At 34.2% G+C, this 25,443-nt stretch overlaps 1 protein-coding gene across 1 annotated transcript; it reads right to left on the bottom strand.

The window, feature by feature from the left end:
* Positions 1 to 203: 203 nt before the first annotated feature.
* On the bottom strand, positions 204 to 13,439 carry LOC128558266 (uncharacterized). Its single transcript, XM_053547165.1, has 3 exons — positions 13,412 to 13,439; positions 2,127 to 2,295; positions 204 to 741 (listed from the first exon to the last, which is right to left on the bottom strand). Exons 1-3 carry the CDS (start codon positions 13,437 to 13,439, stop codon positions 204 to 206), a joined length of 735 nt encoding a protein of 244 aa, XP_053403140.1.
* Between the last annotated feature and the right edge of the window lie 12,004 nt (positions 13,440 to 25,443).

Below are 25,443 nucleotides of genomic sequence, written 5' to 3'. Positions count from 1 at the left end.
ATTTTATTTCATCGAATAACAGACCATGTCTTTATTTACAACTGTGAGAAGTTTCATCAAAATCTACTTTGTAGAATAATATCTATTGGCCGAAATGTTCTGAAAGTTATGATTTTCCCACAGACTCCCATTATGTAATATTGCGCGAGGTCTGTATTTTTCAAATCAGTTTAGCAAAAAATAAAGCATACGACCAAATCCTTTTAATTTTTTCTGAATTTTCTAGGTATATTCGGAAGTTTACAGCGTGCCGTAAGATTACTGTTTATACCAGGATGAATTGGCTCAACACCTCTTTTCCTACACAAAGCAGAATATCTGTTTCGGCGTTGACACATTCGGTGCAAGTAGAACAGATGATGTGTTTGCGACATACTGTTCACAATTTTTTTGAATCTGCTCATCCATGCAAAAAGTTGTTCTGCTGCCATTGTATTCACTGCTTTCTCCTCTTCTTTTAGCACTTTATCCGGATTGTACTTTTCTTGGCATGTTGCATTTTTGTGGTTTCTCAAGTGCAGTATGTCTATAATTTTACGAATTAGAGACCACATTCGTGCAAGATGTCCAGGAAGAGGCAGATCTTCACTAGCTGCTTTAATCTTGTCTAAATTGCACATGTTGTCATATGACAAAATGTAGTTTTTAAGCCTTTCCCACAGCTGATCATCGGGAATGTCTTTCATCTCATTGTATATCATCTGAATAGTCAACATAAATATCTGACAAGGACTTTCGCTCCTGGAAATACATGTATATGAAGATTTTTTATTGTAGGTTATTGAAAAAAAGCAACATAACATATAATTTGGGTGATGATGAGGAATATCCATTTTAAGTTTGAAGCAAATCCATCATGTAATAACAAAGATAGAGAAAGTGCATAAAAACTTTTAACCAAGGTGGGGTCGGGGAAAGACTCTGACGCAGGATCGGGTAGGATAGCTCTCCATACTTCATATAGTTAACAAACTAAATCTCAACAACTGCAAAATTCTTCCTGTTAGGAAGTTATCAACCTGATTTATGAATGGGCATGGTTTTACTCAGGTGAAGACCCTCTACAGGTAACAATGGTCAGATGGGCACCTGTGGTCTTCTTCTTATGTCAGAGATGCAAATGGTGTCACTGTGTCATTCATGTTTCATAAATGTAAATGCAACATAATTAAAAAACATATTTAGCTCTTTTTTAAGGTTTGTAAAGCAGTAGTAATACAAAATACTTTAAAAAAAGAAACTTGAACTATTCTTATCATTGTAAGAATTAAGCAAACCTTAATGTTGATGGGTGTCAAAAGTATATTACACTTATTTGGCACTGCAAAACATTTTTCAGCAATTTTGGATATATCAAATATGTTACTGGATATTATGAAAAAACTTGACATCCCATCCAAGAAATATATATAAACAAACTTTGCATGTGAAAAGTGCAAAAACATTCATTGACTTGTTTTAATTAGTTTGTATCTTTTAATTTCTTCGTCCTGAAATATTTTTTATGCACATGGTGGCAATTTAAGACCAAGGAGGCATTTTGATGTTTAGTATATCTGTCCGTCCAACATCCATTCTTGTGAAAGCCATATACAGTTTTCATCAAATGCAAATGAAAATTTGTATAATGATATCAATCCTATTATCATAAAGTATATTTATCACATGTTTGATGTCGCGGAAGAGTAATAAAGCCATTAAATAAAAATGATAATACACTAGTGTAATCAAGCTTTAGCGTCGACATCGTTTACAGTATTGGAAACATTGGTCAAATAGTAAAAGAAAGTTGAATGTTTGTGATGTTGACAGGAAAGGCTAACATGTGATAAAAAAGAATATTACATTTGTGCCTTTCCACAATGCATTTATTAAAATCATGGAATAAAATTGATAAAATGCTTGGCATTATTATTATTTTATTCAACTCGTTTAATAAATTCAATATGAAAAGACACTCATGCATGTAATATCCTCTATGTATATGCATATAATATTGGGATGTTCTGTCCAAATGGTGTGTGGAGGGGGGTGAAGGATGGGGAGAGGGCAAATTCTGCCTGTATTCCTAAGAAAATAGCACAGAAAAGTGTATCGCTCTTAATCAAGGAAAAAAACAAACTTACTTGTAAACTGGATTGAAGCACAGAATATTTCCAGACATTGCAGCAAGATGTCCACGGGCTCTCTGGCGTAGTTGGTCCTTCTCTCCTGTGTCTTTGTTGCACTTGATATGTCTTTCAGGCTCACTGTTCAGCACGCTTGGTTTGATGCTTTCCACTATACTTGAAGTACCTGTATAATTGAAGCAACTTTGTGAACAGCACTAAAGAAAACTGAAACTTACTAACTTCTCCATTACTTGAATTATTATTACTGAAATTAATTTGGTATCATATGGCCATGCTGCAGTGTACTTCAGGTACCAGGTAGTGGGGTGGATAGTAAAAGTATTTAAGTTATAGCTGACAATGGATGTATTAAAGTGCACTAAATACTTACCAAAATAAAATACTTAAGACCTGAACAAGACCCATTTCTTTTTTAGGCAGTTCAAGACATCTCATTATAGTGATTTAAATATATACAGATTATCATTTCTTCTTAGAAGATGGTACCATATACTCCCAAAAAGATTCCCGTGGGCTTGCATTGTGCAAATGGGACAGGTATTTTTGGACCCCGATTTATGGTTTGTAGCACATTTCCCCCAGGACTTTTTCCCCCCAATGAAAAACTGTATTGGGAATTTGCCCCCCCCCATCCGTTGAATTTTGCGATGGACGTTTGTCCCCATTCTTTTTTTTAGTGGAATTTTCCCCCAAATATTTTTGCCTGGTGCCAGAGATTACTGTGTTTTATGTTTTTTTATTATCAAAATTCTTTAAAGGCAATTTTCAGTAAAAAAACAAAAATTTTCTTTGATAAAAATTTGGAATATGTAAATTTTTCTTCAGGTTTTAAAGGTAAATAAAAAGTCTTTTATTGATTTGTTAAAAGTGTCTAACAATGTTACAATTTTTAATTTGTGCAATTTTTTTTAAACACTCAAACTTGTTTAATTTGGCAATTATTACTCGAAGAGTAAAAAAACAAAGACATTTTTTCCCTAAACAATCCTAGGGGACAAATTCTTTTTTTTGGGTGGGGGGGGGGGGGGGGGGGAATGTTTTTCTACCATTTCAATGGTGGCAACTGTCCTGCAGTCCATTTTTTTTGGGGGGGGGTGTGGCAAATTTTGGGGATCCCCCGATTTGATATTTTTTCGAAAGCAAAATAAAATAAAAAACTACCACACGCTTTACATATAAAATAAAAATAGTTGTACCAAATCCCTCCTAATCATTTTGAGTAGTTTCAACTGGTGGAAAATGCCCTGCAGTCCACTTTTTTTTGGGAGGGGGGTGGCAAATGATTTTAACGCATCTCTTTGGACGGGAAAGCTTTTTCTACGGTTTTTAATACAGTTACTGTAAACTTCGAATTTGACACAGTTTATGTTTTTCATGCTGATTAAACAGAATGTAAGAAAATTTTTATGCGGACTTTTTGCAAAGGTTAGTGTTGTTATTGACTGTGTTTTTTTTTAATGTTCCCTTCCCCATAAATGTACGCCCCCTCTGGGGTCGACGGGGTTGTCCTTTGCGTTCCCCAAGATGTCTGTTTTTAGGATCTTTTTTAAAAAAAACATTAACCCCCCCTTTTTTCAAATTTTTTGGTGTTAAATCAAAATTTGTTTCCCGGGGGGTAGGTAGGGCAGTTCTTTAAAATCGAACGTGAACAATTGAGGATAGATCTGTGTTTTTAATAGTAAATAAATTGTTTTATTGCACACAACAAAATTATTTACAACGGTTTTCCTATTTTTAACCCAAATAAGGTCTGACTTTTTTTGCGTTAAAGATGTCGATCTATTAAAGGGAAGAAATTGGTACCGTAATAAATCAAACCTGCATTAATGTTCGGAAAAAACTTTTTCGCAAAATATTGGCACCGGGGACCCACTAAATGACTCCTCCTTCAAAAAGTGAAAATTTGCGAGTCTGTGCATTTTGGCGGGGCAGGTCCGCCCAAAGTCTTGCCAAGTGCCCCCGTTCCGCTGGTAATAGTTTTAGTTTTCTTCATCTTCCCACTGCGAAAAAAGATTTAAATATACGGGAGTGTAGGGGACCCCGTTTTTTAACCCGTAACGGGAAGAAATCGGGAAAAAAAAAAATGGGCGGTACGGGGCTTGTATATTTAAAAGCCCGTTATAAAAAAAATACGGTTTCTGTATATATGAAAAGGGAATTCTTAGATACGATCCCCCGTAATTTTTTGAAATTGGGGAAAAATTTAAATGGGGTTTTCTGATGACAAAACCCCGTATATTCCGTATATGTCTGGTGAGGGGAAATACATAAATCCGTATATTACGGGGAATAGGGGACGTATATTTCCCGTATATGTTTCAATCAACCCGTATTTTTCCCCTATATTTGGATATACGGGATATGTATGTATGTATTTTCGAAATGGGGTTTAAAAATTTCCCGTATATTCTTCGTAACAACTCCGTATATTTCCGTATACCCCGGAAATAGGGATTTAAATAATTTGTATATTTCGAAAAACGGGACGTATATGTCCCGTATATGTTGGTATACAACCCGTATATTTCCGTAATGCTAGAAATACGGGTTTTAAAATAATTTGTATATTTTGAAAATAGGGTTTTTATTTTCCCCCGTAATTCTTTGTTACAACCCGTATATTTCCCTTTAATTTGGTATACGGGGTATGATAGTTTGTATTTTCGAAAATACGGGTTTTTAAAATTTCCCCGATATTTTTGTATACAACTCCGTATTTTCCGTATATGCCGGAAATAGGGGTTTAAAATTATTTTATATTTCAAAATCGGGTGAAATAATTGGTAGTAAAAATTAAATTTCTCGGCCTTTTCAAAGGTAAAAAACGTTTTGATTTTTTTCAAATTTGTAGTGAGTAAAATGAATGCCAATTTTTTGAAGAAAAAAATGTTTAATATAATATGCATAACTGAAAAAAAGCATTCGCGGACCAAAACAGGTATAAATTTAAATCAAAAATGAATGAACCCTCATTTCTTAGCCTTCCCCGATTATTTTAACATTTAATTAAATAGCGATTGAGAAAAGAAAAAGATAATCAATTCACCCCTTTTTTATTTGTGTGTAAATGTCCGTGGTCATGCCATTGTAAAAAATCAATGCAAGATAAATTACCTTTTTTTGCAATTTCCAACGCTTGTGCTACTGAAAATTTTATAAAAAAAAGTGGAACTAATCCATTTTATTTTGTACTGAAAAAGTTAAAAAGAATGTATGATATTTACTTATGAATCAAATTCTAATATTTTACAGAGAAAAAAATCGATATAATGTGTCTGCGCCCAAAAGTTCAAAACAAACGCCTTTGTTCGATTTAATACGTTTCTCTGCTACCGACCGAGTAGGTCGTTTTTTGTGTTTTTTGTTGGGAAAAAAAGTTGCGCTGCCATTTTGGGTCCTTTAGGACTTTCCTGTTTTTTGGTGGAGGAATACCCCAGGTGCCCTAAGGATTATTTATCGTACGAGCGAGCACTGTTTAATGTTTTCCCACAGGGAAAATTTTTAAACACTCTGAGTGAGGTTAAACCCCGCATGGTGATGGGGGAACTGGTTTGAAGTATCGATCTAAACCCCTCGACCCAACCCACTCCCAGGTGGGTTGATCTTTAAACCAACATGTAGATAAATAGCTTTTTGAATAAAACAGCACATATCTCCGAAGTCATTTTGTTTAAAATTTAAATTTAAAAAAACTATAAAAAATGTATTTTATTCCTTTTTGTTTAAAGTTCACTTTAACTGTTTCTTGATTATAATCATTAGCGAAAATATTTTCATCCATTTTTTTTAAAATTCCAATTTCATGTAATGGTTGGCTTCAGGAAAAAGGTTTTCTTTTTTTTCCCCCCCCCCCCCTTTGTTCCCCGTCTATGGGAATCACATGCGCTTTTTAAATTTTTTCCCTGCGAATGGGTTTCTACAGTGATGTGTAAACAACCCCCCCGGGGGTAATAAAAAAAGTGGAAAGTGACAAAGGGGGCTTTATAAAGTTTATTTAATTTTAATACAAGTGGCTTTTTTTTGAAAAAAAGGGTGAAGATTGGTTTTTTTAAATATTCCGTTTTCGCACGTGTCAGCTAACAACTGCGAACGTGATAGCTACACATGCGAACGTGTTAGTTAAGTAGTTATTTCGTGCGCAGTGTTATCAAAACCCTTCGCCGTGGTTCTAAATGTGCGAATGTGGTGCTAAACGGGCACGTTTAAAATAAAATTTTTCCCTTGTCCCTCATTCCACTGTGTATACACTGTGCGACTATTTTATTTCTCGTGGATGTAGGGCCCTTTGTATGACCAGCACATGTGAATTTTTCGTTATTTTCCTTTAAATTTATTTTCAATGTCCAAACTTTAAATAGCGATACAAATTTTTACATATTTTCATGTTTATATTATACTATCGCATGTGCAGGTGGGGCGGGAAAAGGGTTTTGCTGCAATATCGGGTGGGGTTTTTTTTTGTTTTGGGCCCTACCTTTTCCCCAAAATTTTTTTGCAAACTTTCCATTATTTGTCAAACGCACGTGATTTTATGGTCCATTTATTTAAAAATTTCAATTCACCCCTTGTAAAAAAATCAATTATTTAAAAAATTTTAGACAAAAAAAAAGACACATTACCAGCACAGGTACTAAAAAAAAATATTTAAAAGAAAAATTAAAAAATTTTAAAGATAAAACAGTAGCATAAATCACATTCTTTCTTTAAAGCAATGTAACCGTGTAAGTGGTGGCGTGACACGATTTATGTATAAAATTAAAAAATTGCTTAAAATTAACGAAAACGCTCGAAAAATATTGGCGATTAATGAGTGTCTTTCTTAAATCAATGATATAAGCATTTACATGTTTACCCCTTCCCGAAAATAAAAATGTACATTAAATTTTTTTGCGAAAGTTTTCTGCAACATTAATTTATAATAATTGTACGCTATTAACTTAATCAGATAGATAAACCCCTGTACCCCCAAGCCTGGTAAACCGTTGACAATTTCTAACATTTTTTTACCTGAAAATTTACAATATCAGAAACTCGTGAATGCCAATTAACACAAATTAGCGCAAAATTTAAATTTGGGAACTTTAATGCATAAGATATTAGGATCCCCTCGTTGGGAACCGCTTCGTCACGCTTCGCGCGTTTATACCTCGAAGCGATAACATCTGGCTAAGTGACCGACGCGATAATCTGTTATTGCAATTTTGGGGAAAAGGGAAATCCGGTTAAATACTTATTTTATTTTTTATGTTTTAATTTTTAATTAAATGATTTTTTTGTGACAAACCGACCTGAATTTATTTCAGTTTTTCGGAAACCGGGTTGCTTTTTATTGCTTTAACAAATTCAGAAGCGTCAAAAGGTCGTTTATTTTGTAATCTTAAAGGGGTAGGTTACCTTTTATTTTTTTGTGCGCATGTCCACCGGAAGTAATGGACGATTTGACGAGTTTTTCGGGCAAATAAAAATTTTTTGTATATTATTTTCTGAAAACAAATCATAATGTCTTCGATCTGACGCTTTATGGTTTAACAATGCAGAAAATGAATAAATTGCCGAAAAAAACCTTCAAAAAAAATTTGCCTTAAAATGAGTCATTTACGTCAGACGTTACGTGTCAGTTACCCCGCAAAAATAAATAGCTTTATCTGAAAGTAGTAATTTGTGCATTTTCTTTATTCAAAATATTTTCAAAATAACCCTTTTTTTGCTAATTTTTTTATGAGTCTTTTGCTCGAATAATAATCAATATTTTGCTTCTTTTACGTGAATATTGAAATGTTATACGGAATTTTAAAAAAGGATGATGGCAACCCCGGGGTTATTTGGAATAAGTTGGGTGAAAAAGGGTTTCTTTTTCGGCCATTTTTAAATAAAAAGTCTTGCAGTTTTTTTGTTATACCTATTTTGCAGGTTCCCCTTTATATTTGTTATTTAAATACTAAAATTAAGATTAAAAAATTTTTCAGATTTCGTAGTAAATTGTGGTTTCTTTATTTAAATTGAGTTACCAGGAACGAAGCCCGTGACCCATGATCTAAATGTAAAAAATTCAAAAGCGTTTACACGGTATTTAAGAAACACGCTTTGGCTTTTTTTTTTTTTTCATTTCAACCCTATCCATGAAAAAAAAAACACGCTGAAGATTTTTCCTGAAAATGGCAGACGATGGGTATGCTGTAAAAAATTCTAAGTGGAAATTTGTTTGAATAATGCAATAACACGAAAAAGTAATTACGTTAGAAATAATGTTTAAAAAACTCTTTTAAATGAAAATAATCTTTTTTTCAATATTTTTTTTGGGAAGAAATTCAAAAAAAAAAAGATATAACCTTTTTAAAAAACCCTTTTTGCCTTTGGACTTTTTAAAAATTTTAAGAAAAATGGGTCCTGTAAAATGCTTGGTATTTTTTGATAATATTACCCCCTATTCCATGTTGGTATTAACGAATGGCATGAAGCGTCGAAAACAATATTTTTTTAATAGTTGTTTTAAAACTGAGAAAAAATGCCTTACCATGGAAACACGAGCCCCGCAATAATTTTAAGCTTATATTAGAAAGCTAAAGTGATACTAGTAAAATTATAATTATGCAGATTCTACGGTATCAAAGGGAAATAAAAAACAATGAAAAATGTTAAAAAAATCTGTATTTTCCCCTTTTTCTTTCAATATGAAAACCTTTGGGGGTCAGTTCTTAAACCCGGATAAAAAATTGACTTGAAGGGAAGAGACAAAAGAAAATTTAGTTTAGCAGTCAAAACTTTACTCCGAAATAAAAAAATGCTGCGGTTCAATAATTGAATTTCCCCTTTTAAAAAGGTAACCTACCTCTTTAAAATTTGGAATGAAAATTTAGAATAGCCGTTTTTAAAAAGTTCATTCATTATTATTCGATTGTATTTTTAGAATAATCATTTAACTATTATTTCATTTTATTCTTTTCCGATAGTCTACAAGGAGTCAGTCACTAAATGTTGATGTTGCAAGTGTTTGAAAAAAAAAAAAATCGTGCAAAAATGATGAATACCATTGGGGTTAAACGAGGTTAAAGTTGAAAGGACAAAAACAACTCCAGATAGAAGTTTTATTTCGTAGAAGCTAGGTAGCCGAGGCTAGCTTTAAGAATGAATAAGGCGGCCCACGTTCATTCTTCGATTAAAACTGGAATCTCGGAAAAGCATTAATAAATTTAATAATTACAATCTTTTATTTTTAGAAAATGGGTACGGTTAATCTGTCAAAATAACGCTTTTTTTCTGATGGCACTTTTGCAAAAAATTACATCTCTTCCCTCTGTCTAGAGAAAAAATGTTTTTCTCTGCGAAAATATCAGTGTCAGTATAAAGAAATTAATACTATTACAGATTATTTTATCTCTACGACTTTGAAAAGTTTTATGTAAGGGGTTTGTGATGCGTATTTTTTTTTTCAAAGTATTATATAAAAAAGGTTGGTAATAATAAAAATTATATTATGTAGAATTTGATTATTAATCTGAAAGTTATAGAATTTTATAGTGACCTAAAATCCCATACATACTATAGTTCTTTTGCATTACCAATTTTTGTAACATTTTTAAAAACGGATAAAGCGGGAGAACAAATAACCCAAATTTGTCGATTTCCGTACAAAGTGTTGTTGTTGTAACACGGGGGTGTGGGGGGGTGGGGGTGAATCGATAACTAATAGTTTTGGTCATTATAATTTTTTATCTGATGCATTTACAGGCAAACGGTTTACTAACGATTTTACTTGAATAAAGTTTAAATTAATATTAAAATGAAATGCGGAACAAGTCCAATATGTATATGATACTTTATTTATTGTCAAATAAAAGTAATATTTAGTAATATGAATATGGTATCTAACATTTTTTAAAATCGTTATATATTATACATCTAAAACAACATTTATTTTCAGGACCATACATTTTAAAAAAATAATTTAATTGCTCAGCTTAGTCTGTTATTTTAAATCGATTTTCAAAACGGACCATTTTGACTTTTTTAAAAAATTTAAAGTTGACGATATTTCCGATTGACTGGTATTTTTTTCGTTCTCGGGTTTTACTCCATTTTACAGCTGTAAATCTTAAAATTTATGACCACGGGACGTCTTTTTTTTTTTCAGCAGGGCGCAAAATGATGTATTTAACAGGTTAACCATAAAACCATAAAATAACCTATCACTTGTAGTAAGTGGGTTAACATATTTTTATGACCCAGCTTGAAACAAACTGACCGGATATTTCTTATCCCCAGGCAATATTGAAATTTACATAATGAAATTTAAAGGGTGATTAACATTTGACACAATTAAATTATTTATTTTTAGTGTACTGTATTGCAATCTTGGGGTTAAATAAATTTAAGGAATTAACGCAATGTTTTAACGAATACAAAAAAGGCACTGGCCTCCTGTCGTCGACAAGAACAAAAAAAAAATTAATAATTGAGCCGTGCCATGAAAAAAACCAACAAAAGTCTTAGTTTTCGACCAGCATGGTTCGAGCCAACCTGCGCATCCGCGCAGTCTGCTCAGGATTCATGCTGTTCGCAAAACAGTTTTTTCTAATTCCATAGGCTTTGAAAGCGAACAGCATGGATCCTGACCAGACTGCACGGATGCGCAGGCTGGTCTCGATCCATGCTGGTCCAAACCCACTATGTTGGTTTTCTCATGGCACGGCATTAAATTTTTTTTAGATATATGGATATTAATGGTGTATAATTATGCTAGTATACAGACAGACTTTAATGTTGCGGAACACATGAGAATTTAGATGTTTTAACTAATTTTTACGATAAAAATTGTATATTTAACGCGCATTAAACCTAAACCCTCCTTGCGTTATAATTGGTAACGACAGTGGAAAACTTCTTTATTGCCGCTGCGGTCGGGGTTTTCGTTTCCCGGCGCGACCATTTTTTTTCTATATATGACTTTTTTTTAATAGTTTATAGAAACAAAATGATTCCTATTTTAAGTTTCATAATGTGACAACTTCAGCTTAAAGGTACCCGGGAGAACTGTTTAATGTGCTTTTAATCGAACCTACTTTCAATATTTTACTCCGTAGATGTTATTTGTAGAATTTTATCGTCAAGCATATCCTGTGCATTTAGGAATATTGATTAAGGAATATTAAAGCTGTTTGCCTGGGGTCTTTTATTTCGAAAAAAAAAAAAAAAAAAAAAAAAACTGTGAGAACAATAACATCTCGCGGGAAGGTCATCTTTGCATGTCTACGTTTTTCTTTTAAATATAGCCGGGCCCTGTTCCGTGCACAAATTTAGACATGCGCTTGTGCAAAACCAATCATTCTGAAAACAAAATGGTCATTTTTTTAGGAAAGAAATCGAGTATGTCTGTAAATTCGATCTTCAAACATTAAATCAAATGTACCATTTCTTTCATTTTAACCACAGATTAGACATGTTTTAACTGTTACAAATTTTATTATCGAAATTGTTTCGGCAACTCTAATATGACTTATATATGAAATAATGTAAATTATTTGATACCCTGATATTATTTATATTTTGTTAGGTTAATCTATGAGTTTTGGATAATTTAAATCCAGATTTACAGATGTATTATATTTATTTGAACATGATAAAGAGAGGGGGACGTTTATGATGAATATTTTACTTGTCTAAGAATATTATACTGACCGCGAGTTTGGGAAATTTTCTGGAAGCTCTTCAGATTGTTTAAACCAAATATTAAAACGTTTAGAGGCAATAAAATTTATCGTCCAGAACTTGTTCAGTCACAAAGTTTAAAAGAGGATGTTTGATTTTTAAATTAAAAAAAAAAGCTTAACAAAAGCGACTGTTATGCTTCTCATCAGTCAGATGTTCGTCAAAATCCGGGAAACCACGGTAGACCTCTGGTATGCGAGAATGCTGTTATGTCACTCTGATATACTTTATCCAAATGTACAAAAGATTTATTGTGCATTTTGAATAAGTTCTAAACACGGAGGGTTGCGTAAATGGCGGACAGGTTAAGGAACACTATTTAGCATAGTTTACGTTAACATAGCGTTGGTTTAAAATTTTACCGTGGCTGTAGTTTTTGACATTTTGGTTAGGAATAAAATGGGGAAGTGTTATTTAGATCCCCTTACCGCACTTTGTGTGCTTTTGAAGTTTTGTGACAGGTAAAATCTCTCTTTAAAAAAGTCTCTCCGTATTTATGTTATACTGTATGTCAGTTTGAAGACAATTTATCAAATGAGGTGAGGATTTACCGGGGCAAAGGTGACGGCACTATGAACACCATGCATTTATATTAAATATAATTTGGGGATAGGGTTTTAACGTAATATAACCATAAAATGCAATAAAACACTAATAGATAACTTGTATTAAATATCAACAGGCACGTTTAATGATATCTATTTCTTTTCGCGACGAAATGAGTTAGGCGTTCTGACACTTAATGATGTCGTCATCCCTGCCCACATGTCATTTTATTCGTCATAATTTTCACATCATTTAATAGATATATTATCAGTATCTAGAAATTTCAAGAGTCCATTTTTTATATAACTTTTAATGCGTGCCCTTTTTTTTATTCCAGGTTGACACAGAGTTGTTTACTGGAATCAGAAAACGGACGACTGTTTATTTTCACGATAGAGAATATATTATGTTTTGAAGTTTTGCTAGTTTGATCAACAGATGCAGACAGACAGCCCGGATGAGCCATTGTTTTCTGTGACATTCGTAACAACAGATAAAAATATACTTATTGAGATCAGGAAACTGAATATTTCCTTTTTGGTTTTATCATTTGTAACCTGCTTACATACGTGTTCCAGTACGAACCAACATGCGTCTTTTTAAAGTCCACCTTCGGAATTAGGAGGGGTTTTACTGCTCTTTTTAGAAAACGGCAAATCGAAAAGCCCATAGCGGTAATCAGCATTCATGGGAATAACGAAAACATGTACAGACAATAGTAAAAGAAGTGATACTCAAAAGATTTGTTGAGTCAACCGCGCAGAATTAAATGTGCGAATTGCTAGTTTTTCAATTAGAAATGAACATTAATAAAATTAAGAAATGTTTGTTGTTATTTATTACTCACATTTTATTTGCTTATTGTCATTTGGACAAGAAATGAGAATGATTCTAACCGTTTGAAAAACTGATTTAAAAAATATTTAAGTTGAATAAAATGTTAGTTTAATCTGACATGTCTCCAATTAATAACAATATGATTTTTTTTTCTCATACCCTGTCTTTGTCTTGGGTTTTTTCTAACATACCCTTTTTCTGTGTAGGTATCACCGACATTCATTTTGTCATCTTTCAGTATGTGGCCCATATCAAATCAGTTCACATAAAAGAAAAATACGGGATTTGTATAACTACAACATTTTACGGGAAAAAGTCTTGGGAATGTATCTTTTAGAAATATGGTCCGTGAATTCCCCCAATACGAAAAACCCAAAATTTAGTCTAAATTTTGACACAATAGGAATCTGTATACTCTGCATGCTTGCAAAAGGGGAAAAACCTGGCCCGTATATCAAAAACTACAGGTTCGTATATCCCCGTATATCAGATGCAAATACAATTCCGTATACGAACAAGTACGGGATCCGTATATTGCGTATACCATGGATATACGGGACTAGTCCGTAGCCCGTATAGTAAAAATACAGTTTCGTATTTTCCCCGTTTTAGGACACAAGTAAAGGGATTTTGTATATTGCGTATACCATGCATATACGGGACTAGTCCGTAGCCCGTATATCAAAAAGTACAGTTTCGTATATGCCCGTATATGACAAAAGTACGGGATCCGTATACTTAGTATATCATGGTATACGGAAAAAATCCGAAGCCGTTATATTGAAAATACAAGTCCGTATATTGCCCCCTATATTACATGCATCACAGTCCGTATATGACAAAAATACGGGATCCGTATAATACGTATATCATGCGTTTACGGAAAAAAATCGAAGCCCGTTATTAGAAATACAAGTCCGTATATGCCCCGTTATTAGATGCAAAACAGTCCCTATATGACAAAATACGGGATCCGTATACAAAAGTTATTCGGAATATACAGGCTCGTATACGTGTTCCGTATATTCTAAAATACGGAAAGTATACGGGAAAAAAGTCTCAAGACCCTTCGAATACTGAAAATGAACTTATGTTAAAGCAGGACACGAATAAACACCATTTCTAGGGATTTTTTTTTAAAGTTCGTATATTGCATATATACGGGAAATATACATTTATGTATATTCGGCGTATACGGGATCCCGTATATGCATGACAAATATACGGACTTCCCGTATACTAGATGTTCCGAATACGGGATCGTATATTAGGTCCGTATATTTGTAATATACATCCCGTATACTCCCGTATTTTCGAAATATACGGGACCGTACACTCCCGTATATTGACCCTTTTTTCGCAGTGTTCAAATAAACGAACATTTTCTTTAAGAAAAAAAACTGTTTTAATGTTTTATTTCTCGACACATCTTTTTACAAAATAGAAATTAGCTCTACGAAAGTAAACTTTAGACAAAGGTGCTAGATCTAGTCCATATAATTTTAGACTCGACAGATGAATATATCGTGAGGTCGATATCCAACGTAAAATATCAAACTGACTGTGTTGAATGGGTCTGCCTTTGAAGTCGAAAACAGAGACTTTCATTTAAACCATGTCGACAAGGACTGTTTATTGATTGATTGATTGATTGATTCTTTTAGTAGGCTACCATGTTCCTCCATTTTTCCTTAATTTGTGTCACCGTCCTCGGGCAGTTCCCAACAGCGTTCACCGTCTCCGTGGTATCAGCCCATATTTGGTCCGTTTCCTTCTTAATCTCGGGATGGGACCTCCACTTTAATGTCTGGCTGTGAGTTCCCCATACTTGATTTCCATCATCTCTTTCAGTACTGGCTAACGTCCTACAATCGGGCACTTTTGTAATTTGATAATTCGGGAAATAGATATATCTAATGGTTCAAATTTCACAAGAACAAATCTAAGTTATCCTCCCAACTAAAGAACTTATTTGTTTACTTCTAAAATTAAGTCAAGAAATTTTTTGAGGTCCGAATGAAGAACCACCGAATCACGTTGTTTTAAGGTCTAACAGTACCATGTTTCCGGACCATATATGGACATCGGATTTTTACTTTATTGATTTTCAATTTACGTTCAATATTGATTTAAACATTATTTTCAACCAAGGGAAAGTAGTCGTACTGAGTCATTGAAGTGTTTGAATTACCTCTCTTGAATCGATGATTTGATCGTATCTCTCCCGACTGAAACTTTTAGATTTCACTTTTCGAAGTTGATATGTTGATAAGAAAATGTATTTTAGGGTGTGTTAAAATAATGCACTAAATTACCAAAGCTGTATTGCCCAAATTAAAGTGTTTACTAAATGTCTCGTCTGCTTACCTCAAATTTGCATGGGGCATTTAGATTTAATGGCGGGACCTCATGGAAATACTTCGCATGCGCATCACACCACTTCCGGCTTCCCGCGACATGTAAAGATGCTTCGTGATTGCAGACGGAATGAAATGTAGAATTTATTGTAAAAATACTTAAATGTAACCGTTGTAACTTCGCTATGGTGTTGAAAATCAAGCGTCCATTTGGTCGTAAACAGATGCGCAAGGTTAAAGACTGAAATAAAGCATTTACGGGACTGTCCGGTTTGGTGGTCATCCGGATTTGGTGGTCGCTAGCCAGCACCTCTGTTTTGCGACGGCTTAACTGTTTAACACGATACCTCTTTTCCGACGCCAATTTGCTTTTGTTCTTCTGACATTTGTGCGGGAAAATTACGTCACGATTGTATTGTATTGTGGGAGTATTAGGTAACTTTAACCCACGGTTAAAGTATACTAAATCTGGTTAACTTACCACCGGGTTAGATTCTGAAGACGTAATAACACATAAAACATGCACTAGCGCTATTCTAGCATAAAACGCATAAAAAACAAGTAAATAAATATATTGTCCCTCAACGTCATTAAATTTCCATGAAATGCGCGGTAAAGTCTCCGTTTTGGGGCCGTAATAAGTTTACACTTTGCCACGGAACGCGCATATATAAAAAGGTGTTATAACAGCACGTGAGCGCAAGAATCTCTCTGTTAACAAACGTTTTCTATCATGTTAAAACACCCCCGAAAAATGACAATAACAGCAGTTTTATGCTAGAATATTGTGTTTACCATACTTATTGTTATATGCTTAAAGCCAAATGCATGAAAGTCTATTAATCAATATTTATTGTCAGATGATAAATGCTTAATGTAAAATTCCCTTTAATTTGAAATGATAAAGGACATGTACCTCTTCAACTGGTGGATAATTTCGAAGTATATCTGAGTTGTAGCAGTGCAATTTCTTACTGGTCATGTGAACAGAATGTAGAGAAAACAATTAAAATTATATAACAATAATGATTTACATTACAACATTTAGCATTATCGCGTATTAAGTACGAGGGGTGTTCAAATAAGAATCCAATTAGGCCAATTTTCAGAAGTGCTTAAGAAACAATGCAAAAATAATTATCTCAGTCCTTTAAAATACTCACCGCTATCTGATATACAAAGTTTCAGTCTTTTATTCCAATTTTAAAGGCGTTTTCATAATCTTTTCGAGATATACTGTTCAGATACTGGAAAATAGCCGAACCAAGAATTTTGCGCGTTTGATATTTTCTTCCAGCAAGGTGTTTTTTGAGCCTCGGAAATAGGAAAAAGTCACAAGGGGCAAGATCTGGCGAATAAGGAGGGTGAGGAAGCTCGACAACCTTTTTTCTGCTTCAGGTATTCGCGTACAATGGCCGCTTTGTGTGACGAAGCATTGTCATGCAACGATTTGACACCACGGAGACCAGTTGCTGGTCGACGGTTTGCGAAATATGTCTTTAATTTATGAAGGACCTTGCCTTTGTAAAATTTGGCAATTACAGATTTACCCTTTCGTACAGCAATTTGAATAGTAGGACCTTGATTTGTAAAGACGCCAATGGTGCGTTTTGATATGCAAAGTCTTTGGTTTCCTTTGGTTGCCAATATTTTGTTCTGTATCTTTCAACTGGGCTCATAAAGTGAACCCACATCTCATCGCCAGTGATGATATTTGCGAAAGATCAATTGTTGTATTTGGGGGACTGTTTCAAAAATTGTTTGGCGATACTTACCCGGGCAAGTTTTTGATCTTTTGTAAGGAGATGGGGTATCCATCTGGTACTTATCCTTCTTATATTTAAATCACGTCTGAGAATTGTATGAGCAGCTCCTGTTGAGATACCAACGCATTTAGCTATACAAAATGTATGCCTACTTGTAAATCTTGCATCGGTAGTAATCAAATCCTTTAGTTTTTAAACTATTTTTGGAGAAGTTGCGGTTTTCGGACGGCGTTCATGAGGCGCATATTTTACTGAATCTTCACCACTTTTAAATTTCTTATACCACCGTGTGACAGATGAAAAAGAAAGTTCATTGTTTCCATAAACACGACATATTTCATTAAATATAATGAATCACAGGAACTAAACCCAATTTGAATGTTTTGGCAGGATGGTTTACTTCACTTTTGAAACTTCGGCAGTAAAGGTGTATTTCGAAACATCGGTAGTAAAGGTGCCATTACGATTCACAAATGTTTCAATCTAACGGCCATAAATTATAACGTCAAAGTCAGCGACATTTAACACTTGACTGATAATGTCTCAATTTACTTTTAAGAGTACACATATTTCATCTGTAACTAGCAAACAAATTTCTAGTTATATCATCGCCAAAATGTATTGGTTTTGTCTACGAGGGTCATTCTAAGAATAATGACAATCATGCTGGAATATGGCACACAGTCTATGTACTTACTTCAACTTTAATGTATTCGCCCTTGACTTGCACCCAATATCAAAGTCGAGAAATACAAGAGGCGAACGCTGCAGAGTAGACTCCCCTCAGTATGGTCTTAAGGTACTGAAAATACCACTCCTTAGTGATTTATTTAAGGACCAAAATTATGAATCATAAGAATAATATAATAATAAACACAAGTTCTGTAAGACACTTGCTTTTAATTACTCAAATACTGACAATATTTCATTTACAAATTGGTGATGCAATTTTCTATGCAATATTGATCTCACCGGAGACCAGTGCCCAGCCAGCCTTTCTTAACAATTATCAACGTAAAATACCGTTAATTACGTCTTTTTGTTGCATCTGCTGTTTGTTTACCAGTAATAGGATATCCGCCTACTTTCGAGACAAAATTATGGTAAGGGCATGACATGCGCTTATTATCCCATACGGAATAACGGTAAGGCCGTATGCGCTTACTTCTGATACGCGCTTATATTCGAATATGCGCTTATTTACCAGATTCTACAGTAACATAATTAATATTCAATAATGGCAATCAAGTAATTTCAGGATTTATGTAATGCATTACTTATGTTGTACGTTACCAAAATAATGTTTATTATTTTTAAAGTAAAAGATCCTTTTGTAATGACGGTTTACTTATTTATATAATATAAAACATTGCTTTTGTTTAACTCATTAAGGACGCAGATCGCATTTATGCGTTCATTTTATCTCTTATCGAGTACCGCATGTCGTATTTATCCGTCAAAAGATAACAGGCGTGACGTGATTTTACGTTTGTAAGAGTACCTACGATTGGGCTGCTGTCAAAATCAACCAATGAAAATATTTTACTCTAAAGATTAATAAAACCCAGAAAAGATCGAAACAATCAAAATATTTATTATTTAAGCATTTTTTAAATATACTCATCACTAAATATCGGAATAAGAAAGTTATTTCTAGGTATTGCCTGTTTTATCTTCTCATTCCATTATACCGCAGAATCTTTCTTTTTTATTCAGTATTTTTAAATTCATTAAATAAAGTATAATTTTGTTCATTCATAATGTAATTTTCTTTAAAGTTAGCGATAGATGATATCTAAATAAATATAAAATAAACAAATAATGGCTGTTTTCTATGTCCAGTCTTTCTTGAATATTGCAGTTTTCCATATTCATGTTACTTCAGTTGGCCTGTAAAACAATTTTGCAAATCAAAAAAAATAGTACATTTTAAATTATTGATCAGATCATAAATTGTAGTTTCAGTTGTGAAAATTTCAGTTTTATTCATCTTTTATAAACAGATGTTTGTCCCTAATTTTGATCAAAGGATGCCTATATCTTATCGATTATTGATTATCAGTGAAAATCCACAGGCATACAAAGCAGATAAATTGATAAGTGGCTCAGGAATGTATCGGCAAATTGATCAAGTAATTAAGCGGCGATATGGCTGCAGGTATTAATGAGTTAAACAGTATATAAAATACATGGTAGTATGACTCGATATGGTTTGACACCCAAGAGAAGACATACGTAATATAAAATGTCTGTAGCATAACATGAAACAAAACGGTGACTAGATAGTCTTCGTATTCGTATTGATATGTTCAATTTCAAGTAATCAGTAGCTTGTCTAACGACTTTTTTGGTTCATTACCACATATACATCGCCTCATAACATACATACACGTGTACGACAACAGTCACTGTTATTTCAGCTAATTCTCACACGAACAACTTCTTAATATGAGGGTTTACAGTGGTGCCTGATCGGAATTTGCAGGTACCATGGCCGGGCAAAACGGCTTGAGCTCTTCAAAGTTCGTCAACCCAGGATCGGTTGGGTACTCTTCTGGCAAATGCGGATCGACAGCGTGTTTTACACACAAACATAGAAATGCACTCATTTAGTATTCTGTCATTGGTGAAAGTGAGTCTTTGTGGCAATTTTCCAACATATTTGACCAGGACTGCAACACTAGCTTCAGACATTGTGTTCTTCTTATTACTTCTGTAACAAAAGAGAACAAATGTAGTCGGGTCTCTAGCAACATCTTCATGTTTTGAAAACTAATCTCCAACCACTTCGATAGGACATTTACCATATATATAAAATTTGAAAACTGTCTCCTTTCCTATCAATGAGAACTTAAGAAATGGCTTCTCAAAAACAAAATATGGGGACGTGGTTTACATACTTCGTCAGATTTTGGTCATGGTAAGGTTTCAGCTGTATTTGGTAAAATTATCAAACGTTATAGTAAGAGACGTCCGGACAACTGTTTTGAGACACACCGCATGTTTAATGTTGCTAACGGAAAAGGAAGAGGGCTCTGTCATACGCTGTTTTTTAAATCCCACCAGAACTAAACTGTTTGGATTTCTGTCTTCTTGTCCGTTTCGTCTGGCCCTTAAGGGTGTTTCTCTTGTTACTTTCTCTTCTACAAAGACATTGAATACATGCGATTTCGGTTCCTAAGGTTTGCTTTTGATACAGTTATACATGAGAGTTTTGGTGTTTTACATGCCATGCCTTCTGTTTCCACTGTGTTTGTTAGAGATTCACTCGGCGGGGATTACGTTATTTGCACTGTCATTTCACTTTGGAACATGGTGAGGGTATACGTGAGATTGGGTGCTCATTATAAACCGGTTTAAGCTCCCAAATGTTGTTTTCGCCAATAACCGTTCAAAGGCGATGCCCTACTGTGTTTCTTTATTTGTTCGTTTAGTTCTCGTGTGCTTGCTTTGTATGTGTACGTCGTTGTGTGTGTGAGAGTGTGTGTGCGTGCGCATGTGCGTTTGCCTGTGTGTTTGTGTGTGTGTTGTTTTTGTCTTGCTTGTCTGTTTTTTTTTTCTTTGCCTGTTATTTGAGTAAATGTGTGCTATATGAAAACAGGAATGTCAAAAGGGGTTAGTAGTCACAGAATGAAGAAGTGTTTCAACGCTCAGAGCTATTCCACAATTATCGTAAGTCCGTCTGCATATCAGGGAGAGTCCGTATATACGGATTGCGGGGTCGTGTGTGCGGCCCTCGGGCGAAGCGTATGTTTTCCTTGATGTTTTCTAAAATACATTTTGTCTGAAATCATTCGTTCTTAAACTCCGTTTCATGTTCGAAAATTGACGGTTACAACCAGAAAACAGATGAGTAATAGTAAAGAATCCAGGATGTCTGTTGACTTTAACTGTCTATCATTACATAACTGCAATACTGTTGGAAAACGGTGATAAAACCTCCAAAAACTAAGAAGGGGACCAAACGTATCATTAATTCTTCCATTAACATCGCCATATGAACAAGTCTGTGAATGTCTCTAAAGAGTGATTTAGTACTTGCAATACATACAAATGATGAGTTCCGCTAACGTCGGAACAGAAGGCGTGGACGGTAGCAAGCATTTGCTCATTAGATGAAAAATGTGTATACTATAAAGTACGAAGTTCCAAGATTGCAGGTCCCTGAAACAGCAGTTCTATTACACTGTATTTAAAAGTGTGTTCCTGATAACATACTCACGAACATACATCGACAAACAGAAAAAAACATATAGACAACGGAAACGATTAAACAAATAATGTGGGTCACCGCCTTCGACTGATTGTGCACAAAGCCTTACTCCTTATCTCTCCTTGTATAGATTAAAGGGATATCCGCCAGCATATACTTACTGCTCTATGACAAAGTATAATGATATATTATATATACGTGTTGCTTTCATGTGTAATAATGTAGGTAGTATAGTTTGTCTGTCTGATGTTTAATGGAAACTGCATATTGACTAGTAAAGAATGATTAATTTTATGAATAAATTTTTTTAATGCATTTGTCTTCACGTTATATCATCTGCATCCCTGACTGCAGAAAGATGTGCACTGCAATTTCAATTTCAAACTGGAATATAAAAGTAAGCACCAAGAACTTTTCAATATAACTTTATGCATATCACGTTTTGACAAAGTGTATTGTAATAAGAGACTTGTTAAAGGGACCGCATAGTGGTAATTTTAGCCGATTTTTTCTTTTATTTAATTGATTGTAGAAAATTTAAGGAATAAGACGTTTTAATTGTTTACTTCAGCCGTTCTTTTTCACATTTTCAAAATATAGCCGAACAATAAGGAAAACACATAAACTTATATCGATAGAAAATAAAGTTCAAGTTTAATAAACGGCATTATGTGCGATCGTCTGTGAGATTTATAAGATTAAAGCTGTGTAATTTTCTGCATGGAAACGGGTCTATTAAAGAGTAATCAACAGAATAGGTATGTTAGTTGATTTATCTTAAATTAATCCAACATAAATAAGCTTTCCTGACACATCCTCCACCCAACCTCAGATACATTGGCCAGTACATGTAAGCTCATGTGTGATTAGATTTCATCGATTATGGATCAAGTAATGAGCCCTTTGATAAGGCCATAAACTAATATTTCAATGCAGTACACATAGGGATTGAGAAACCTATATGTTAGGTCAAGACGTCACCAATTTCACCATGCCTTGAATGTTTATGGCTTGATTTGAAAGCAATTGACCAGAACATACACATCTATATCATGTATATTCTGGCTTATGCTAGAGATAAAAGTCTGGTACCTTGTGTTATGCAGGTCATAGAAGGTGTCAGGATAATGTTCAAACTTTGTATAAATATTTTGACATCATCTGAAATGTTTGGAAACTTTGACTGAAGTATATGCCAATACTGCATATGTGTAAATTTAAGTCCTTGCTATAATTTTGAACCAAGTATGGGTACCTAGAGGTTAGAACAGGTTAAGTGAGTTTCAGTTTATAAAGACACTAAAATACGCGTTGACTTATATTCAAGTGCCGGTTACCGACTCATAAAATAAATATCCTCGCTTCGCTGTGTAGAAGTCAAATGATGCCTTCAAAATTTAGAAGGGAGTCCCGCTGTCGATCGCCACTTGCGCCATTTGCGACAAAAAATTAAATGTGGCTCCGAAATTTTCTAATTGGCGAAAATGGCCCGAAGCTATGTCTGTCTGCAAAACTACGAATATTGCCAGTTTTACGAACCAAAAGGTGTGAAAAATCGATAATCTGTGTAGACACAACATCCGTTATTGAAAGGGAGGAGCCAATTTGCAAATTTTTCATTTGATCAGGCAGTTAATTGGCGATTATTGAATAACAAACTAAATCATCATTTTGTGCACTTGATACGATTTTATGAGCAGTCGGCCGTTAGACAAATTTTCTATGATTGCCGAGGGTTAGTTTGGGCAAAAACAAATAAAAATGCTTTAGACATGCAGAAATTGTAAGTATTGAATAGATAAGATGATAGAAAAGAATAAAACATAGGTATTTTAGCAAATATTTAATTCTCTTATTTTGAAGTATTTTTCGAGAAAAAAACATGCGAAGGCATCGAACCCACCCACTTATAGGCAATGTGCAAAATAAGACACTGTTTTTTTTTTTTTAATATTTTTTTTTCTTTTTTGACATCTTTATTTTAAATGTGATTTTCAGATTTTTTATATACATGTAAATGCAATTGTTTATAAAAAATGTAAATTTTGAAAGAAACAAAATTGATTTTTTAACAGTTTTAATTTTAGTTACTAAGAAATGTAATAACTACATTTTCTTGATATATGATTTACTTTGTACATATAATGTGCCTATCAAGAACTTTCAATGCTATCGCTCGGCCGTTGTACCTCAAAATTTATCTTCGAAAAAGCAGTGGCTCCGAAAAAAAATTCCCAGGCGAACCCTGAGGAGAACTTTTATATAGATTGTTGGGAACTGTCCACTAAGCTGCTTGACAACAAGGAATAAACAGAGCCCTCACAAGTACATGGATTTAGTTAAAAACTATGACCATTTCATCATAGTTACTATTTAACTGCCAAACAAAAAACATGAATATTACGAATGTAACCTAAAAACCTTTGATGCTGAGATGTCTAGATACGTACCATAGACTTTTTCCTATAACGATATAGACATAAGTTTTTAAATAAGACCAAATTTTGTTTGATTCCAATGCACACACAGTTTCGTGTGAATATGTTTGAAAGGAAGAAAGAATTGTTATTTTTATAATTAATTAATTACAGAAATGCGTCGCTGTAGCATTTCTCTTGTCATTATACGCTTATGTTCGCAATGCCTTATAGCACGTGCTACCGACATAGAATTAAACATTTTTTTATATCAAGGCAAAGAGAACCATTTGAATAACCGGAATTTGCAATTAAGTCACACCAACTATCAACATTACTCGCAAAATACAACATGTCACAAAGCACGAAATGGTCAAGAGAGTTACCATTTTGGTGATACGTATTTAAATAGCCATCAAGCATAAGGACAAACTAGAAATGTGTCCATGGGACACAGACGTCCCCACTACATAACAAAGGACACAGATAAACTTTGGGAAAACAATATGTTGCTATTTAAAAAAAATGCAAAAAATAACCATATATAATGTACATATAAACATATATGTTTTCTTGAGATTTTTAGATACCTGTCCATCACCGCATTTTAATGTTGCTTGAACTCAACGATTACTATGCTGTGGTCTGAGAAGTATGTAGACAGACATGAAGTTCTTGGCTGCTGTGTACCAGGTCTAGTGTAGAACCACTGCCATGCGTTGGACACTGCACACTCTGCAAAAACTGGGTGTGGTTCACCCTATATAATGTACATATAAATATGCTTTCTTGAGGCTTTTTTTTTAGATACATGTACATCACTGCATTTTAATGTTGCTTGAACTCAAGGATGACTATGCTCGGAGCTACGCGCGACAAAACATTAAAATGACATTTTTTCCTAGGTCAGGGGCCATAACTCAAACTACAATATTGAATGAATCCGGGCGCGAAACCCCAGGTGCACAACTGCACATGCTGACCAACATTCCTGTAAACTTTGTTGACTCTAGGTCAAATATTATTTGAGCTACGCGCGACACAACATTAAAATGACCAAGATTTTACTAAGTCAGGGGCCATAACTCCTACACGACTGAATGAATCCGAACGCGAATCCCAGGTGCACAACCACTCATGCTGACCAACATTCCTGTAAAGTTCTGTGACTCTACGTTAAATACTTTTGGAGCTACGCGCGACACAACATTCTCGGCAGGACGGACGGACAAGGGCAAGGGCAAATCTATATGCACCCCCCACCCCCACACACCCCGCAAAAAAAGTGGGGGCATAAAAAACATGAAAAACAACACAAAAGCACATGAACGTTTAGATAATAAACCGAGTTACAATTGCAGTATGCCTGTAATAGCGGATATCCCCCTCCTTAGCACTATTTCAACCGGATGAGGATGTTATATATTTCAATGACAGATATTTGAATTGAGAATTAGAAGTAATGTTTAA

Source organism: Mercenaria mercenaria, chromosome 7, assembly GCF_021730395.1.
Source record: "Mercenaria mercenaria strain notata chromosome 7, MADL_Memer_1, whole genome shotgun sequence".
Lineage (NCBI taxonomy): Eukaryota > Metazoa > Mollusca > Bivalvia > Venerida > Veneridae > Mercenaria > Mercenaria mercenaria.
Note: the sequence above shows the minus strand (reverse complement) of the source record. Positions and strands in the feature narration are given on the sequence as shown.

What these genes read in the sequence shown, in the direction of transcription:
- LOC128558266 (XM_053547165.1), bottom strand. Translation starts at nt 13,439, where the DNA reads ATGTCGGTGATACCTACACAGAAAAAGG. An exon ending in GATACCTACACAGAAAAAGG is followed by an intron (nt 2,296 to 13,411) that starts GTATGTTAGAAA and finishes TCAATTATACAG; the next exon opens with GTACTTCAAGTATAGTGGAA. An exon ending in TGCTTCAATCCAGTTTACAA is followed by an intron (nt 742 to 2,126) that starts GTAAGTTTGTTT and finishes ATGTATTTCCAG; the next exon opens with GAGCGAAAGTCCTTGTCAGA.